Source organism: Antechinus flavipes, chromosome 2, assembly GCF_016432865.1.
Source record: "Antechinus flavipes isolate AdamAnt ecotype Samford, QLD, Australia chromosome 2, AdamAnt_v2, whole genome shotgun sequence".
Classification (NCBI taxonomy): Eukaryota; Metazoa; Chordata; class Mammalia; order Dasyuromorphia; family Dasyuridae; genus Antechinus; species Antechinus flavipes.
The window spans coordinates 512166417-512185055 of NC_067399.1; the positions used below are offsets into that span (position 1 = coordinate 512166417).

The 18639-nt window shown below is 36.1% G+C and overlaps 1 protein-coding gene across 1 annotated transcript; it reads right to left on the bottom strand.

The window, feature by feature from the left end:
- Positions 1–123: 123 nt before the first annotated feature.
- Positions 124–18549, bottom strand: METTL3 (methyltransferase 3, N6-adenosine-methyltransferase complex catalytic subunit). Its single transcript, XM_051980419.1, has 11 exons — positions 18298–18549; positions 4381–4598; positions 3889–4293; positions 3303–3478; positions 2250–2466; positions 1843–2030; positions 1592–1630; positions 1321–1429; positions 1128–1193; positions 894–1006; positions 124–368 (listed from the first exon to the last, which is right to left on the bottom strand). The coding sequence occupies exons 1-11, from the start codon at positions 18395–18397 to the stop codon at positions 257–259; spliced, it is 1743 nt and encodes a 580-aa protein (XP_051836379.1). The 5' UTR covers positions 18398–18549; the 3' UTR covers positions 124–256.
- Between the last annotated feature and the right edge of the window lie 90 nt (positions 18550–18639).

Genomic DNA, 18639 nt, shown 5'->3' on the forward strand with positions numbered 1-18639 from the left:
TATTAGTTAATGAAGAGTAGCAAAAGCTAGTATTTGCTTTAGAGTAAACGATTCAAAGATTAGCTTGTCTTTCTATATGCTATATGTATTATTTGTTATCTAATTATGGCTGTAGCCCATATGTAGAATTTGATAGTCCTATTTTATTTAAAAAGATATCCCTTCCCCACTTCCCCCAAAGAAGTCTGTTCAGGTCCAGGACAGTATTACAGCAGACATCCCTATGGTTGCTTAGCTAGCCAGGAAAGAAGTACTTCTACATGTTCTTAGGTTTGGAGATAATGCCATCAGGATACCGTTGCTTGAACCTGGCAACCACGTCTGGGTCAAGCAGGTGAATCCCATCAAGTTGGTTCCCAAGCGTGATCCTGGGAATGAAAAGCAGCAATGAAAAAGTAGCACAACTATGGACTTATAAGATAAGAGGGAGTTGAATTTGGAAGGAACTATATGTTTAGACCAAATGTTTTTAATCTTATTTTTGTGTAACAGACCCTTTCTCAGAATACTACTATTAAATAAGTAATATATGTTGGATTAGAAAGGGAACCAATTATAATAGTTTATATATAGAGAGAAATTGATAAATAAGTATTTAAAAAACAAGCTCAAAGATTAAGAACTGGTCTAATTGACAGCAGTTTAGCTTTCTAAGATTAGGTGTGGAGATGCATTGAACCAAACTAAACTGCCCATCTGAACATTAAAGGAACAAAATCCTTTCCAACCACAGGGGGGCAGAATACCCTCATCAAATAAGTGGCACCCCTAATAAAAATGTGAAGCAGTTCAGACTTAGGCATAAAAGATAAGATTGGAATGGGAGAAATTATGCTACTTTTTGGTCCACAATCTCAGGGGACTATTGTCTCAGACTAGCTTCTGGAACTTACCAGTTGGGTTGTACATTGTGTGGTCGTCCAAATAACTCAATTTTGCGTGTCCCAGGGGAGAGCCTCTCTATCATTCCATAGATTTCATCTGGTTTGTGGCTAGTGGAGCGAACCTGAAAAACAAAAATAACTGCTTTTAAATTAACATTTCTACAATGAATTGAGATACTGAAGTGTGCATAAAAATTTACTATACAGGAAAATACAGAATGTTTTGGGGATACAAGTACTTACCTCAGCTACAATAACTTCACAATCCAGGCCCCGGTTGAAGCCTTGAGGATTTCCCTTGACACCAACCTACCCACCACAGAGACAGAGAATGTGTATAATATCTGAGGTTTCTGCTACCACAAAGTACTTCTCAACAAGAAATCAAACTACTGTTCCTTTTTTATCTTAGCTGATCCCCACCATGGCTACTTACCAAACAATGCTCCTTCCCATGGTTTAGCCAGTGGCCTGTGCGCCCTGTTCGAATGATACGTTGCAACTGATTTGTTTTCACCCAGATAATTTCATCTACCCTTTCATATCTATAAAAAGCAAAAGTATAAATACAGTCTAGTTAGGCCTTCAAATTCTGCAATACAATCATTAACAAAGGTAATTGATAGGAAAAAAGGGAACCAGAAAATCCCAGGGAATAATGATATGGAATTATATAATCAAGAAACAATATACTGATTACTACTTACCCCCAAAGGTTCAAACATTCTCTGCCCAGCTCCATGGCTCTAGAGAGGAAAATAAGGAGTTAATCATAACTGACTCCTGCCTCTGAGGAAGTTAATTATAAAATATGAAATGAGAAATGGGATGAGCAAAGGTTTAAGTAGGATGGATTAACAAGTTCAATAGCAGTGCTAAGATTACCTAGGATCTTTTTCCACTCAGTACTTTTATGCCATAACTTCACTTTTATATCATAAGACTACAATGCACATACCTGCCTGTGACCCAGAGAAAGAGAAAGCCATCATCCTGAAGCACTGGGATGTTGAGTCTCCGCATCTCATCATCTGTTAGGGTACCATATGGCAACTCCATGTGAATATCCCAGGGTGGGTCAGCCATTACCACTGCGAACTTCCCCAAGATGCTCACATCCAAGTAGCGGATATCACAACAGATCCACTGTGTGGGAGGTAAACTGGTCATCTTCCTGCCTCCCAAAGTCAAATCCATATCCAAGTCTTCACCTCTATTTATCATTGTATAATTCACTGTAAATATAACTACCCATTCCTAATAAGTAGGACATAACCTATTATAGCTTTGCCCTTTCTACAACTGGCTTTCTACATAAATACTCCTGGAATTGGGCTCAGGATTTTTCGGAGGAAGCAGTGATACCTGGGGTGGGAAGAGTCGATCCACACTGGAGTCAGCACCAACACCTTGTGTAAGGGCCAGTTCCTGACTAGGAGGGTGGTCCAAGCTGCCAGGGGCCTCAGCATCTATGCAGGCATCAATCTCATAATGTACATACTTGCAAGTGTCCATATGGAAGCAAGTGTTGAGGAAGGAGCAGTCGCCTAATGATTCATCTGTATGTTTATTGATGATTCGCCTATGGGAAATAAAACCAGAGAATTCAGAGCTGCCAGGAAGAAAGCCAATTACCTCAGATTCTACAATGTAAATTTGGTATATTGCAGGTACTAAATCTTTTCTCACAAGATTCCCAAAGCCAGTCCTTATTAAAATTTCTTTTTCTACCACTAGTAGCTTTGGGGAAAGATGGTAAGTAATAAAAGATATGATCAAAACCACAGAAAATGTCTGTTCTACTCCCCTTCTCTAAGTTAGCTTCTTTATCACAAAAGCAGGGAGAGAACATCATTTGGTTATAGAAAAGTTATAAGACAATCCAATCAGCAACAGAGTTTCTAGTTTTCCATCTTCCCCTTTTTTAAAGTCATATGGCTTTTAAGGAACTTTATATATTAGTAGGATGTAGAAAACATCCAATGCTTCCTTGTATCAAGAAGGAAGATCATACAAATGCCATTTTTATCTTTTTTAAAAGTATTTTATTTTTCCAAATACATGTAAAAATGGTTTTTGTAAAACACTGTGTTCCAAAATTTCTCTTTCCTTACCTCTCTCCCCTCCCCCACAAGATAGACAAGTAATTTAACAGATTAAATATGTACAGATTTTTTTTTTTTAAAGTGGCATTTTTATCTTCTAGTTCAATTTGGAATAAGTCCAAGTATTCTTTCCCAGGGAAGATTATATCTTTATATGGAGATAGCACCTCTCACTTTCCCCGTCTCTCTGTGTCTGGAACATCTATTCAAATATCAGGTGATAGGGTAAAAGAACCCCATTGGTTTTGGAAAGGACTTGTACCTAAAGGGAATGAACATTCAGGCCAGCCCACCTGTTCCCCTCTCAAAAGACCTGAAATGCAACTTGCGGCAGGGTCGGTCAGCATCACTGGCCTTCATACACTCTTCTTTGGTGCCATAGTCACAGAACTCTTGTACTTGGGCCCGTCCTCGTGAGCGGAACTTCTCCACAATGGATTGTTCCTTGGCTGTTGTAGTATTTAGCAGCTCCAAAATCTCCTGACTCACCTATAACAAAAGAAGTCTAAGACCTACGAGGTTCTTTATTTGGCAAATAGCACCACTATATATTTTACCTGTTATTAAGGCCCTTGGGAGAAATAAGGATAAAGAGAATACTTATCTAAGATCTACACAGCCCTGACCAGTAAGATTGCTTTGATCTCAAACTAGAATGCAAAAATTCTGACTTCTTGTTTTAATTACTTAGGCTGTCCTTTACCCAGAAATTAAAACAAAAAATATTCATTCCCTTTCCCCATTCTCATTCATGATCCTATAATCCATTTCCCTAGATCTTAATCATTCCTATTCTCCCACCTAAATACTTTTTTGGAGGGCTACCTGGAACACCCACATATATTCTTCCCCTTAATATTATTTTAGGTTTTCTTACTACCACTACTTCTGTTCCTAACCTTTTTGCTCTGTTGCTCCTTGGTAGACTGTTGATTCAAAAGACTCTCAATTTCCAGGTCTACATCAGAAGCAGCATGTTTCCGTGATTTTTTGGCTGGCTCTTTGGCTGGCTCTGAGGTTGAAGAGGCCAAACCAGAAGCTGAGGAACTGGTAAAAGTAGCAGCTGTGGTGAGGTCTTGCTCTGCTCGCCGCTTCTGCCCTGTGCTGGCCCCTGCCACTTCTGCAAGACCCTTCTTTTCTGTCACAGCACCCATCATGGCTGAAAGCTTAGAATGGTCAGCGTAGGTTACCAGGGTAGGATGGGCATCATCTTGAAGAAGGCCTCGCTTTACTTCAATCAACTCTTGTGCTGCAAACTTCTGTAGAAGGCTTTCCACCCCATCTTGTGTTGCAGGGGCATCTGGCTGGGGAAGGGCAACAAGATACTGGCTATAAGCTGAAGAAAAGGGAAAGTGAGGAATCCCAGCCCTTTGTCACATAGATATCATTACCGTAGAGATGGCAAGGCGGATGGACACAGCATCAGTAGGCAATGTCAGTGCCAAGTCTGAGAGATGGTGTAATAATTTCTTCTCTAGCTCAGGGTCTGTGGCGAGCTCTGCAGTTCCTGAAGCAGTGCTGGGTTTAGGGCCACTTGAAGTGGGTGTCATGGGCACTGGACTGTCACTGCGAAAGGTTGGGGACAGTACTGCTTCTGGGTTCCGAGGATCTGGAGGACAGGAAGGAAAGGAAGGATAAAGAGAAGAACACAGTAGGGCTGAATCATAGCCAGTGGATATTTTAAAGCAACAACCTTTATGCCATGCAGATTCTCTGACTTTTCCTTCTTTTGCTGTTCATGAAACAGCTAATAAACTTCCTAATCTTTTCCCCAGGATTGTCTTGAGAGTTCCTTACGGAAGTCTTCTCCAAAATTCCACAAAACTCCACAAAGTTAGTAAACTAAGGTGCAATACCTAGATGTAAATTTCTCTGTTTTTTACCTTCAGGATCACCTTTTGGTTTAGAAGGCATTAAACAGCACTTCAAGATGACAAAAATTCCTAAAAACTAGTGTGAATTAGAGGAAGAACAAATTAATGTCACATCACTGTCATAAGGGAGGACTTTCAGAAAGTAGGAATTTGAAATGGCCTATTCTGCCTTATGATTATCTAATTAAAATGGAAACAAAATTTTCCTGAAGTCTGTGAATGCTTCCTTTCTGTGGGTTTGGCACTTCTATTTTCCTACCACTTTCCTATTCCTCTCCAGTATCCTATCCAATCTGAACTGATCTGTTACCCTCTTTTATTCTTCACTGTTTGACTATCACATTCTTAATTAGCAGATGCGCCAAATCTCTTCTCAAACATTCCCTCCTTCCTCAATCCCCCAGCCAACTTCCAGAAAATGACAAGCCTCATACTTGACATATAAAACACTGAAACAGTCCATTGGAGAGCTCCACCTCCCCAATTCTACAATTCGTATCACAGCAACATCACCTTTCATTCTCTTCTTAGCTACAGTCTAAATGGTTAAAGTGATCCTTCTCTTTGCCAATGTCAGCCTACTTGGGAGGGGAGGGATCAAGGACAAACCAATGGTTCTGTCCCTTCCATTCATTCTCCTTTACTCCCCTAATGTTTAATCTCTTTTTATCCATTGGCTCCTTCCCAGTTGCCTATAAATATACCCAGCCATCATCCAGCCTTAAGAACAAAATTATCTATTTGAGCCAACCATTTCCTGAAGTTTTTGTTCTCTCATTCCTTTTTGTATTCAAACTCCTAGAAAATGCTGCTTACTTTCTCTCACATCCCACTATAATCTGGCTGTGGTCCTTAGCATTTACTGAAACTGCCCTTTCTAAGATCACCAATACTAATTACTGTTAAATCCAATATATTTCTCAGCACTCATCTTTCTTGATATCACTTAGCACTTTATACTGCTGACCACTTTTTCCCTGAAGATATTCTTTGCGCAGGTTTTAATGGCACAGTTTTGTTGTAGTTCTCTTCTTACCTGTCTGTTTAATTCTTCTCAGTTTCCTTTGCAGAATCATTTTAACCAGGTTTATCTTAATTCTTTTTACATACTCTCTCTCAGTGAACTCATCAGTTCCCCTTTATTCATCTATATAGATAGACTCTCAAATCTATATATTCAGTCCTAATTTCTTCCTCAAACTTCAGGCCTACATTTCTAACTGCCTACTTGACATCCTGGAGGATGTCTCATAAACATTTCAAACAATGTTTTAAAACAAAACTTCTATCTTTTCCCATACACCTATTACTCCTAACTTGCCAATTTTTGTCAAAAGCACCATCATCCTAATCAACTAAGTTTTGCAACCAAGAAATCATCCTTATCTCTTCCTTCTTAATAACTTCCATCTCCCTCCTCCCCCATCTAATCCTCTATCCTGTTTTGTAGATACCTCTTTACCAGATACCACCTTCTTTAGTGGCTAATTTCTGTCCCCATTTTCACAACCCAACACCTAATCTAAGATCAGGCCCTCATAACTTTTCATTTGGATAACTAATAATCTCCTGATTGGTCTCCATGATATTAGCCTCGCTCAATTCTTCCTCCAAAGAGTTGCCAATTAGTTGTTCTAATGTACAAATCTGACTGTCCTCTTGCTCAAGAAACTTCAATTGCTTCCTGTTGCTTTTGATATAAAAATAAAAATAGTATTTCCTTTTCCCCATCTGACTCCAGTTTATTTCCCAATCTATACTTCCTACGATTCCCCTGGAATACTAACATGCATACTAACAGCTAAACTTGACTGCCCACTGGTTTTTTTGCCTTAGCACAAGCTGCTGTCCTAGTTTCCCTCATCTGGAATGTTCTCACTCTTCACCTCTTCTTCCTGGAATCCCAAGCTCCCTTCAAGGATCAGCTCAACTGTCACCTCCAAGAAGTCCTTGTTTCTCCTAATGACTTTCTCTCCAATCACTTTATATTTGTATATTTGTTTGGGTGAATATCCTGTATCCTCCAAGAAAAAGGTAAGTTCCTTGAGGGTAAATATTGTACATTTTTACCCTCAGCACTTAAGCATACTGCCTGGTACAGAGCAGGTTCTTATATAAATGCCTGTTGATTGATCCAGATCTAAACAAACTAAGGAGTACTCTGTACAAGACTCTTATCGTGTTTATCTCTGTAAAGTAACAGAGATCCAATCTCATTAGAGTGAGCTCCAAAGACCTTTCTGGTCATATTAAAATTTGGACTATCAGATAAAGATCACAAAATTTGTGGTTATTCAGAGATTTTTCATTATCATGGAACTTATTTTAGTTAAATTAAAAGATTTACTTGAAGGGAAATAGCTCAGATATCCAAGATACTTTGCTGACAGTGCTACATTTTAAGCCTTTTTGGTTGCAGAATTTCATTTTCCTATTATTTGCTAAGAGTAAACAGTTGTTAATTTCCACAAAGTTTTGTTTCTGACTATAATGAGTCTAGTGAAATAAAACAATGCAAATTGTATATGCATGAAATTGAACACCTATTTCCTCTTCCATAAAGTATAAAAAATGAGAAAGACTTTTTCTTGCATAACTGAATTTAAACCAATGTGAAAATCAATAAGCCAAGAAAATATTGTTATTACAACTCATGTAATCATAAAAACCAATTGCAAACCTTCCTCATTTCTGCTTCTTGAAATCCCTGGTTTTCTTCAAATTTCAGTTCAAGTATCATTATCTACAGGAAAACCTTTCCTGATCTGACTTCTATACTCTGCCTGCTCCAGCTACTAATGTCTTACCTTTCAAAAGTCACCCTGCATTTATTTTGTATATATTCTGATGTACTTACATATATGTATATGTTTTCTCCCCATGCAATATAAGAATGTAAGTTCCATGAGAGCAGGGACTATGTCATGTTCACCTTTTTATTTCTAGTATAGTGCCTAGTATACAGAAAAATTTAATAAATAACTGCTCATTCATTGGCCTTAGGTAGTTCAATCAAGCAATCAACCAGCAAGTATTTATTTTCTACTATGGGCTAGGTTTTAAAGATAAAGACAAATATGAAACAATCCCTCCTTTGAAGAAATTTATATTCTAATAGAGGGGTTAACATGTATACTTATAAGTATACACAAGTCATACAAAATAGTCACAAAGTAAACCTGAATGGGAAGGCACTAGCTGCTAGTGAGGCTAGCAAAGGACTCCTACAAAAGGTAGAATTTGAGCAGTCTTGAAGGAAGCCAAGGATTAGAGTTGAGAAAAATGCACCTCCCCCTCTTCTTTGAAGAGGCAAAGATCTATCAGTGTGGAATACTGCATAAATATTCAAATACAATTAATGAAAGAGTTGCTTGGTTTTGCTGAACTTCGTCCCCCCCTTCTTCTCCCCCACCACTCTTTTCCTAGATAACATTTAGTACAAAGGAGGACTTACTAAGGTAGGAGAAAAAAGAATACATTCAGAAATGAAGGTTACATTAAAAAAAGATAATAAAAACAAATGAAATTGTTGCAACAATTTTTGAATAAAACAAATGTATGGAATATATACTGTGCTAAAAGAAATAACAAACAGGAATAAAAAGGCTGGAATAGGTAAAGTGACACTAAATAAGAGAAGGAAAGCCAAGAAAAATACTTATACAATGATTACAACAATGTGAATGGAAAGAATTACCACAATACGACTAAAAATGAAAGTTGCACATTACAAAGAACAAGCAGTCTCAAAGAAGATATAAGAAGACAGTTTTCCTACTTTACACTGGTGGGGTTGAAGAGTAATACACAGATATGGAGCAACTAACTGCATGTACTGTAGGATATTTTCAATGCATGGATCAGTTTTTGTCAATTTTCCACTCCCCCAACTCTCAATCCTTTCTTAAAACACTCCTCTCTCTTTCTCTCCCCCCCCCCCCTTCTCTCTCTCTTATAAGGGATATCTGGCAGGATAGGGAATAGAGGAAGATTTAGATGTAAAATAAAAGTTGTCAATAAAAATATATCTTGAATAAAGACTCCTCAGCCCCAAAAAGCAAATAATTTTCAGAAAGTCTACCGTCCTATTTGGGTTCTTTCTCAGTCTAATAGTGATTTCTTAAAACTAACATTAGGTTAATAAAATACAAATCACAATGACCCAGAAGTTTCACCTTACATTCAGAAAACTGCCAAAGATGACAAAAGATGGGAATACTAAATGTTGAAGTTGTTGTATAAAGACAGGAAAAGTAACAAATTGCTGGAGGAGCTTGAATTAATACAACTATTCTGGAAAGTCATTTAGAATCATACCCATAAAATGGCTAAAAAATATCCATGTCCTTTGTCTCAAGAGAGTACACTGAAAAAAACAACCAGCTCCATATTCATTGAAATGTTTATAATAGCACCTTTTGTGGTAGCAAAAAAGTGAAAACACTTGGATAATGGCTAAACAAATTATGATATATGATTGTAATAAAATATTACTGTGGTGGGAAAAAAAAAGATGACAAATGTAGTGAATGCAGAAAGACAAAGATTTATATGAACTAATAAAAAGTGAAATAAACAGAGCCAGGAAAACAAAACAACAATGTTGAACCAACACAAAACAAACTAAAAGTTGTAAAGCTGTGTTTAATGAAGATGCTTGGCCCCAAAGAAAAAATATGAGAAGGCCATTTCCTATTTGTTTCTCAGAAAGGAGTATCCTTTCTAAGGGAATGAAACATAGGATGTAATATCAATTTTTTTTTAACATGTTAATTGATTTTCTCAAATTCCCCCTCCCCCCTTTTAAAAAATTTTCTCTAAGTGATGGTTTTTTGGAAGGGGGAATGATAACATAAGAGGAAATCTATTTAAAAAAACCAAATTTGGCATATAATGCTGATGTAATTAATATTTCTAGTCACATCAAAATGTCGAGATTATTTTACCTGTGGTAGAGGCAGAGGATTTTAAATTGATCTAGAATGTCTACATCATAGACATACTGAAATTTTCACCAATGTGACAGGTCACACTTTATCTAGACAGTATTTTTCTTAATGTGTATTTATACTTTGAGTACAACACTTTCTATCATAATATCAATGTTCTTGACATTGTTATACAGCAAATGGAAACTTTTTGTTTATTCAGGAAAATTTCTCATGTCTTGTCCCAACCTATAGTATTTACATTGCTTCTAAAATTCTTCCCTGAGTCTATACTACAGTCATGTCACTTGGGTGTACCAAAAATGGTACAAATAATCTAAAAATTATTAGAAACTACTGAGCTGTATATCACGATTACAAAACTACATAGCGAGTTTTTAAGTGTCCCATCCTTATAACTGTTATCTAACCCCAAATCCTCTGTGGGAATAGTCTACTCAAACTGTCACAAATAATGATTCTTTAAACACTTTTCTCAAAGCTGCAGCTGTGAAACACCACCTTATTTTCCTGCCAAATATCCATTCTTTGTATGTGACTCTCATAAGAATGAAGCACAGGAATCTAAAGATTCAAAAGAGAGGAGTAACCTCTTCTGACTTTCCCATGACATCTATTATTACCAAATTCAAAACATGCAATCCCACATGTAAACTTGGCTGGATGATGGCTCTTTTAACTTAAATGAAACCCACTGAATGATCCCTTCATGTTGGTTGCTCTATTGACTGAAGATACTACCCAATTCTTTAGAGATGTTATCTGAATTAAAACCATTTATAAAACTATTCTATCTACAAAATATATTTTAAGCATTATAATCAGATATTTTCTGAGACCTATTTTGCATTGCTGAAAATTTTTTGATTTTATCTTGAATGTCAATGAATTTAAAACATGCTACTAAAGTTTCTTATTTATTGTTGGTACCATCAATTACTAATTTGATTTCATTTTGTTATAAAAATATTTACTTTTCCAATATCCTTTTGATTTTTATCAGTTAATATAAGGATTAAAATGCTGCTTACAAGTTAGTTATCATTTCCTAACATAAAGAAGAATTTAAAAAAGAGAATTGTCCCAACCAATGAATACTGAAAAATTTGTTGTCAATCTTTTCCCTTTATAAATCTGATCATTTATTTCAGTACTACTGTCTTGATTTGTATTATCCTCCCAGAATACTGGATGGGAATTAGAAAGTTATGATCTCTCCTCAGAGTTTTCCTTTATTTCCATTCAACAATCCAAAGAAAGAAAGTACTTTTTGGTTTTATACATATTCATATAATAATTCTTAACAATGAACTAATAACATTCCATTAATAATTTTATTTCATTCATCTAAACATCTTGAGGTCTGTATGTGATTCACTGGTCCAATAATTTCTATTCATAACCTAATAATCACCATTTTGCCAATATCAACTAACACCATTAAATTATGTTTGTGCTTATCTTTCATACCAAGATTGATTTAAAATACCCCCTTCTGATATGCAAAGAAGCTTAAGAAAATTAATTAAATCAGCAAATCATTAGGTTCAGAAAAAATATAAATACTGGAAATCTAATAAGCTTATATATATATGTGAATCTCTGAAATAAATGGATCAGTACTTCTGTTATGTATTAAACATATAGCAGCAAAGAGGGTTAGGATGATAACAAAGTCAAAGATACTTTATAATGAACTGCCGACTTCCATCAAACGACTATCAAAAGATAATTATTTTATTTCAAAAGACTAAGATAGTATTTAGAAAAAAGCTCCCATCTCATTAATTTCATTTATATGGAAAGCTTAAATACTTTTTAAAAGAAAGGATGTCTAGGCAAATCTAGGGTGATAACACTTTTATGTGTGAGCTGAGTAAATTTTTGAGATAAATATCTGCTAGTAAGAGGACCTGGTTATTTGACCTTGAACAAATTATTTCGCCTGTTGGGATCTCAATTTCCTCATGTGTAAAATTAAGCCACTGCACTAGATTAGAAATCTAATAGAGAGTCTAATTTTGAATTTGAAATTTTATGACCCTATCTATTTGCAAGACAGTTTGTAAAACTATAAAAATATTGTGTTGGACCAATTTTATTTCTTTCTGCTATAAGGAAACAGACCATGTAAAGAATTTAAACTTTCTTAAAACTTCTGATTACTTGCATGGCATTTTAATTAATAAATACACATACTTCCAGGGCTATTGTCAGTACTGCTTTCAATAGTACAAACTAATTCATTCATGCTTTTACATACTTATAATTCTGTACATCTTCCCATAAATCCTCAGTAAGGGTCATCCTAACTGGCTGGGAGTAAGGAATTTTACATCTTCTGACTTTATTTAAAGCATGTAGCTTAGATGTCCACTGAATAATTTGCTCTCATTACATAACTATCCCACCTCCTTTTTAGTTTACAAATCTTTGAGTAAACTCTTTTCACTGTTTCTTATGGTCAGTTCTTAACTGGGAAAACACAATGCAATCTACTACCTTTTTTTTTTAGTCTTTGTATATTATTTATTTCTTTAGTTCAATACATTTTTTATAACAACTCTTTATTTTTCAAAACACATGCAAAGATAACCTTCACTCCTGCAAAACCTTGTGTTCCAAATTTTTTTCCCTCCCTCTCCCTCTTCCAGACAGCAAGCAATCCAATATAGGTTAAATATGTGCAATTCTTCTAAACATATTTCCACATTTATCATGCTGCACAAGAAAAATCAAAACAAAAGGGGGAAAAATGAGAAGAAAACAAACAAGTAAACAACAACAAAAAAGGTGAAAATACTACGTTGTGCTCCACTTTCAGTCTCATAGTTCTCTTTTTGGATGCTGATGACTTTCTCCATCACAAGTCTTTTGGAATTGGCCTGAATCATCTCATTAGTGAAAAGAGCCACGTCCACCATAGTTGATCATTACATAATCTTGCTGTTGCTGGGTATAATGTTCTCTTGGCTCTACTCACTTTACTTAGCATCAGTTCACGTAAGTCTTTCCAGACCTTTCTGAAATCAGCCTGCTCGTCATTTCTTATAGAACAATATTCCATTACATTCATATACCATAACTTTTTTAGCCAATCCCCAACTGCTGCTCATCCATTCTGTTTCCAGTTCCTTGCCAAAAAGCAGCAAACTACTTAAAATCCTCAGAGACTGATTTTGTTCATCTATAAAAAGAGTGAGTTGGGCTAGATAATCTCACTATAAATTCACTTAAGTTTATGATTCTAATTATGATCAAAGCAGCTGGTTCAATTTGGATAAGCAACATTGCTACATCAACAAAGACTAAGATATTAGAAAGAATAATGAAATATAGTAGCACAATTTAATTTTCAAACTACAGATTTTATCCAGAGTATTAGAGGTTTAATTTAAAAAAAAAATTTTTTTTTAGTAGGTCATTGATCAACACAAAGGATATACAAATGTTTCTGAATACATTAAAAGGTATTTATTAAATGCTTACTATACAGTAAGTACAAACTATTTTGTTAAGCACTGGAGATATCAACAGTTGCTGTTCTCAAGGAGCTCACATTCTATTAGGGGAGACAGCACATATAGGCTTCATCTACAATTCAGATGGTAATATTTAATACTATTTCTATAAAAAAATAATAAATTTCTGATACTGAACCATTTGATAACTCCTCTACCTTGAAACAGTATCCTCTCCCCCACCCTATTCTACATACAACACAACCCCTTCCCTCTCAACTGCTCTTTAGGTAATATGCAGATTTAATTCTTTAGGGACTTGTATTCCATGACATACAGCCAAATAAAGTCTGTTAACACACATTTAATAGTGCTTACTATGTGCCAGGCACTATTTGATTCTGGGCCAAATTTCCTGTCTGGTCACTATGTCTGCCCATAATAAATGCACTAAGGAACCAGCTCCACAGATTGGACAGGGGTAATGATTTTCAAACTTTCTGAGATCTCACTTCTCCCTTTCTCTCTTTTCTCTTTTCTTTTCTTCTCTTTTCCCTCTCCCTTTCCTGCCTTATCTTTATCTTATTTAAATTGGTATCTTTGTTTCTATAACACCTTCATTTCTCAATATATTCTTCTTTTGTTAAGAAATCCACCGCTTGTAATAAAAAGGAAAAAAGAAAATTAACAAAAAGAAAAAAAAAAACAACCACATATAAGTCATATTCTGACAGTGTCATATTTCATATCCATAGTCAAAATGTTTACAACGAAGGTGCCCCAGAGCTTGGTCATTATAACTATAGTATTTAGTTTCAGTTTTTGTTTGATTTATATTGTTGTAGTCATGGAATGAAGAGTATATGCAGAACAACAACAAGAAATAAATCTGGAAAAGGAAGTAGAAGATATACTGTAGAAAGTTTTAAATGCCTGGCTAGGAAATGTGTTCTTTAACCATTAAAGATTTTTTTTTGAGAATTTTTTAGAAGAAGACTCAGAAGATCCAATCTCTGTGTTAGATATATCAAGTTTGGAGCTATGTTGAAGATGAAGAGATTGGAAACAAAAAACCAATTAGTAAGCTATTGTAATAGTCCAGGTAAAGGGTGATGGGAACCTGAACTAAAGTGGTCACTGTTGCTCATCCTTCATTTTTGAAGAGGACCAGGTGGTGTCTTGACTTTTGAGTGAACTGGAAGAGTCATCAACCTCACTCATTTCTTCCTGAGTTATCAAAGTCCAGTGGCAGAGAAGGGGATTGATATAAGAGATGTTGTGGCAGTAGAATCAACAAAACTTGGTAACTCATTGGAGATGGGTATTGAAGAAGAAGAAAGTATCAAAGATAACTGTAAGATTTCAAATCTTGATACCTGGAATTTAGTACTTCTTCAATAGCAGTGGTAAAACTGGAAGGAGGGATAGTGAATTAGAAAAATATAATAAATTCTCTTCTGGCTATATTGAGTTTGAGATGCCCACAGGGTCTCCAGCTAGAGATGTCCAATAAATAGTTGGTAATGTGGGCCTGTAATTTCTAGGAGAGAGTTTTAGGTTAGGTAAATAGACCTATATGAAAAGATTCAATACAAACCAAACCAAAAGAAGAACAATTACTCCTACAACAGAGGAATGGGACCAAATGAGAAACAAAACTCAGATAAAAAACAATGGATAACATTTAAACTATTTTATCAAAGTTAAAGCTATTCAATAAACGCCAATGGTTCCTTATTAGCTTTAGGACCAAATATAAACAATAGCATAACCTTTCCAATCTTCTTACATTTTTATTATCCTCCACAAACCCTGTAATCTAGTGACAGCAGAGCCTCCTTGACATTCGTCAAACAAGACACTTCATCTCTGACTCTGTATATTCTTTTTCTTTTAAATTTAAAATTTTATTGATATATTTTGCTTTTACATTATCTACATTTATATTTTATTCCTACTTTGTTAGGTAAAACTAATAATGTGGTGAATAGCCTTATTCCTGAAAGTTCATGCAACATTTCACATGTGTAGCATCCTGCTACTGTTCTATTTTTAAAAAATCCATTTTTCCCCCTCTCCCCTATCTACCCTATAGAAAGGAGGGGGGGGGGGAGTTAGGGAAGAGAAGAAATTTCTTGTAACAAATATAGTTATTTTTACTGACTGTTCATCATGTCTGGAATTCTCTCGCTTCTTATCTTTGGCTTCTGTTTTCCTTCAAGTCCCAGCTAAAATTCCATCTTCTACAAGAAGCATTTTCCAATCCCGATAAAGCTAGAACTTCTCTCTAATCTCCTATTTATCCTGTACATATCTTCTTTGTACAGTTATTTAAATGTTGTGTCCCTCAATAAAATCTGAGCTCCTTGAGGGAGTGAGTTTTTTTTAAAAATAAATTTTCTTTTTATCCCCAGCTTTTAGCAAGATGCCTAATAGATTCTTCTAAAATACTTAATGACTAACAAAAACCACTGATCTTTCCTTTCTTTTAATAAACAATAAACCAGTAGAGTGAGGTTTTATGTTCTGTCAATGTAATATGGTAAAGAGAAGGTTGTATTTTGAGTCAAGAGGACCTCAGTTTGAATCTCAGGTCTGTTCATTATTAACTGTGTAAACTTGGGTAAGTCAGTTCACCTCTCTTGCCCTCTTATCCTCTTGTTTCCTTATCTGTAAAACAAAGAAGATGTCTCTGAATTCTTTCCAACTCTAAATCTGAGTCTATGAGCAAACATCACTTTTTAGACTGTTTTAGACAGACTTTAGACTGTAATGGACCAATGTGGATTTGTATGATATGATGAAAAAAATTTATCAAAAAATTTTTGTTAAACAAAAAATGAGGGATAAACAGATAGTTTTTGTGCTACAATAGCATCCATGCTGTATTAAAAGCCTTAGAGAAAAGCTTCCAATCCACTAAGCTGATCTATGGAAAATTTATGGGAGGCATGGACAAAAATATCACAGGATAAGAACAGCATTTATATAGCAATTTAAGGATTGCAAAATGCTTTCCATAAATTATTTTATCTGATCTTCATACATAAAAATAATGAACATACTGTGTGAATTCTCTTATACACACACATGAGACATCCACATAAAATTCTGCTTGGATATATGTGTATATATATATATATATGTATATATACACACACACACACACGTATATAATATTTCTAAAAATCTTAAACAACATTCCATCTGAGTCCCATCAAAAGCATTATTAACGTCATTTTATAGATTAGGAAACTGAAGCCTGAAGAGGTTAATATGGTGTTTCAGAGGTGGAATCTGAATCCAGGTACTCTGACTTCAAGTCATGACTTCTCTAAGCCATGCAGTTTCTTAGTTCTTTCAAAAATGATTGTATTTGACAATTTTTAGATGAAGAAATTGAAACTATTTCTAGTCGTATGAAAAGGTACTCCAAATCATTAATGATCAGAGAAACACAAATTAAGACAACTCTGAGATACCACTACACACCTCTAAGATCAACTAAGATGACAGGAAAATATAATGATGAGTGTTGAAGGGGATGTGGGAAAACTATAGGAAATGAGTGTGGACCACAACATAGCATTACCACTCTTTCTGTTATTGTCTGCTCGAATTTTTGTTTTCCCTCTCAGGTTGTTTTCACCTTCTTTTTAAATCCGATTTTTCTTGTGCAGCAAGATAACTGTATAAATATATATACATATATTGTATTTAACATATACTTCAACATATTTAACATGTATTGGACTACCTGCCATCCAGGGGAGAGTGTGGAGGGGAAAGGAGGGGGAAAGTTGGAACAGAAGGTTTTAGAAGAGTCAATGTTGAAAAAATACTCATGCATATATTTTGTAAATAAAAAGCTATAATAATAAAAAATAAAATAAAAACAAATTTTAAAAAAGAGAAAAATGACTGTATTTGTATAAATGTAAAATAATACAAGTAAAAACAAAATCAAAACCATTTAACATGCAGAAAAGGGAAAAGGAAAAACCCACATATATTACTAAGTATGCTAAACACAGTATTCCAATAGATGCTGTTATTATCCTTACTTTACAGTGGAGTCAACTGAGGCAAACAGATGTTAAGTGACTTGATGGGGTCACATAGCTAGTGAACATTTTGAGGCTGGATCTGAACTTAAGCCTTCATGACTTGAACTGAATGCTCTCTCTACACAGCCACCGAAATACTTCAGAAAGAGGCCCAGAATGATAACTGATGAAAGCTGAATAGGAATAAACAATGGCTAGCTCTACAATAGTGATTTTCACATTATTCAATCCATGAACCACTTTACTGGCACCTCAGATCCCTTGCATCTCCCAACCCAGCTCTCTCTTTCCAATATTGACAATACACGAGCAATTTCCTTGGAAGTATCTTTCCCTCTCACCTACATGACAGTATATCATCTTGCTCAGCAAGAACATAAGTGGAGTCGCATTGGAGTTTAGATTTTTACCAGTGTCGGATCTTTAAAAATTGGGTTGAGAATCATACGAGTTGCACTGCAGGAAAGGTTTAATTTGGAAAAAAAGACTTTCTGGGGGGCTGAGGGGAGGGTGTTGCAGTACAATTGTCTTCAGACGGCCGAAAGGTTGTCGTGCTGGAGAGCTGAGATCTTTACCTAGAGATGAATTGGATTCCTTAGCCCGACACAGCAGAGCCAAGAGCAATGGGTGCAGAAGCATTTTTCAGTTTGACGTTAAGAAAAACTTTCTCACCATAAGCACTGTTCAAAAGTGGATAAGGTACCTTGTTAAGTAGCGGGTTCCCCATTCCCTGAATTCTTTAAAAAGAAAGTCCAGGACCCCCTTGGTGGGGCGCCCGGATGGTGACATACACTCGGCTGGGAAATGGAAGATGTCAGAGGATCCCCGAGGAGCGCTGTGGGCGGGATGCCCGGCCTCCACCCCTCTCTGCCCCTTTCCTCCTTAGCCCTGCCAGTCTTGGGACCCTTAGCTCAGGGTGGCCCGCTGTATCTTCCCCCTTCCGCGCCCGCGCCTCACCGAGGTGCCCCGAGTCCTGCTTCCGCCGCCGCTGTAGCCTCTCCCGGAGAGAGTCCAGCTGCTTCTTGTGGGCCTGAATAGAACTCCATGTGTCGGACATCTTCGCTTCCTCACGTTCCGGCAAAAGGAGCGGCGGAGATGCCACACTTCCCGTGCCTCCTCCCCTGCCAAGGCCACCAACACCGGGAGGGAGGTGCAGAAACTTCACATGGACACTTGGCACCAAACAGGAAGAGACTAAGTGGGAAGGCGCCTAGAGGGTGCGCCATTTCCGCTTCCGCCCTTACGTCGAAGACAAATAGGAACCATATTTATTCTGGGCACAAAAGCCACCATTTTTCT

What these genes read in the sequence shown, in the direction of transcription:
- METTL3 (XM_051980419.1), bottom strand. Translation starts at nt 18,397, where the DNA reads ATGTCCGACACATGGAGTTCTATTCAGGCCCACAAGAAGCAGCTGGAC. An exon ending in TGCCGCAAGTTGCATTTCAG is followed by an intron (nt 2,467 to 3,302) that starts GTCTTTTGAGAG and finishes TATTTCCCATAG; the next exon opens with GCGAATCATCAATAAACATA. An exon ending in GTGAAGTTATTGTAGCTGAG is followed by an intron (nt 1,007 to 1,127) that starts GTAAGTACTTGT and finishes TTTGTTTTTCAG; the next exon opens with GTTCGCTCCACTAGCCACAA.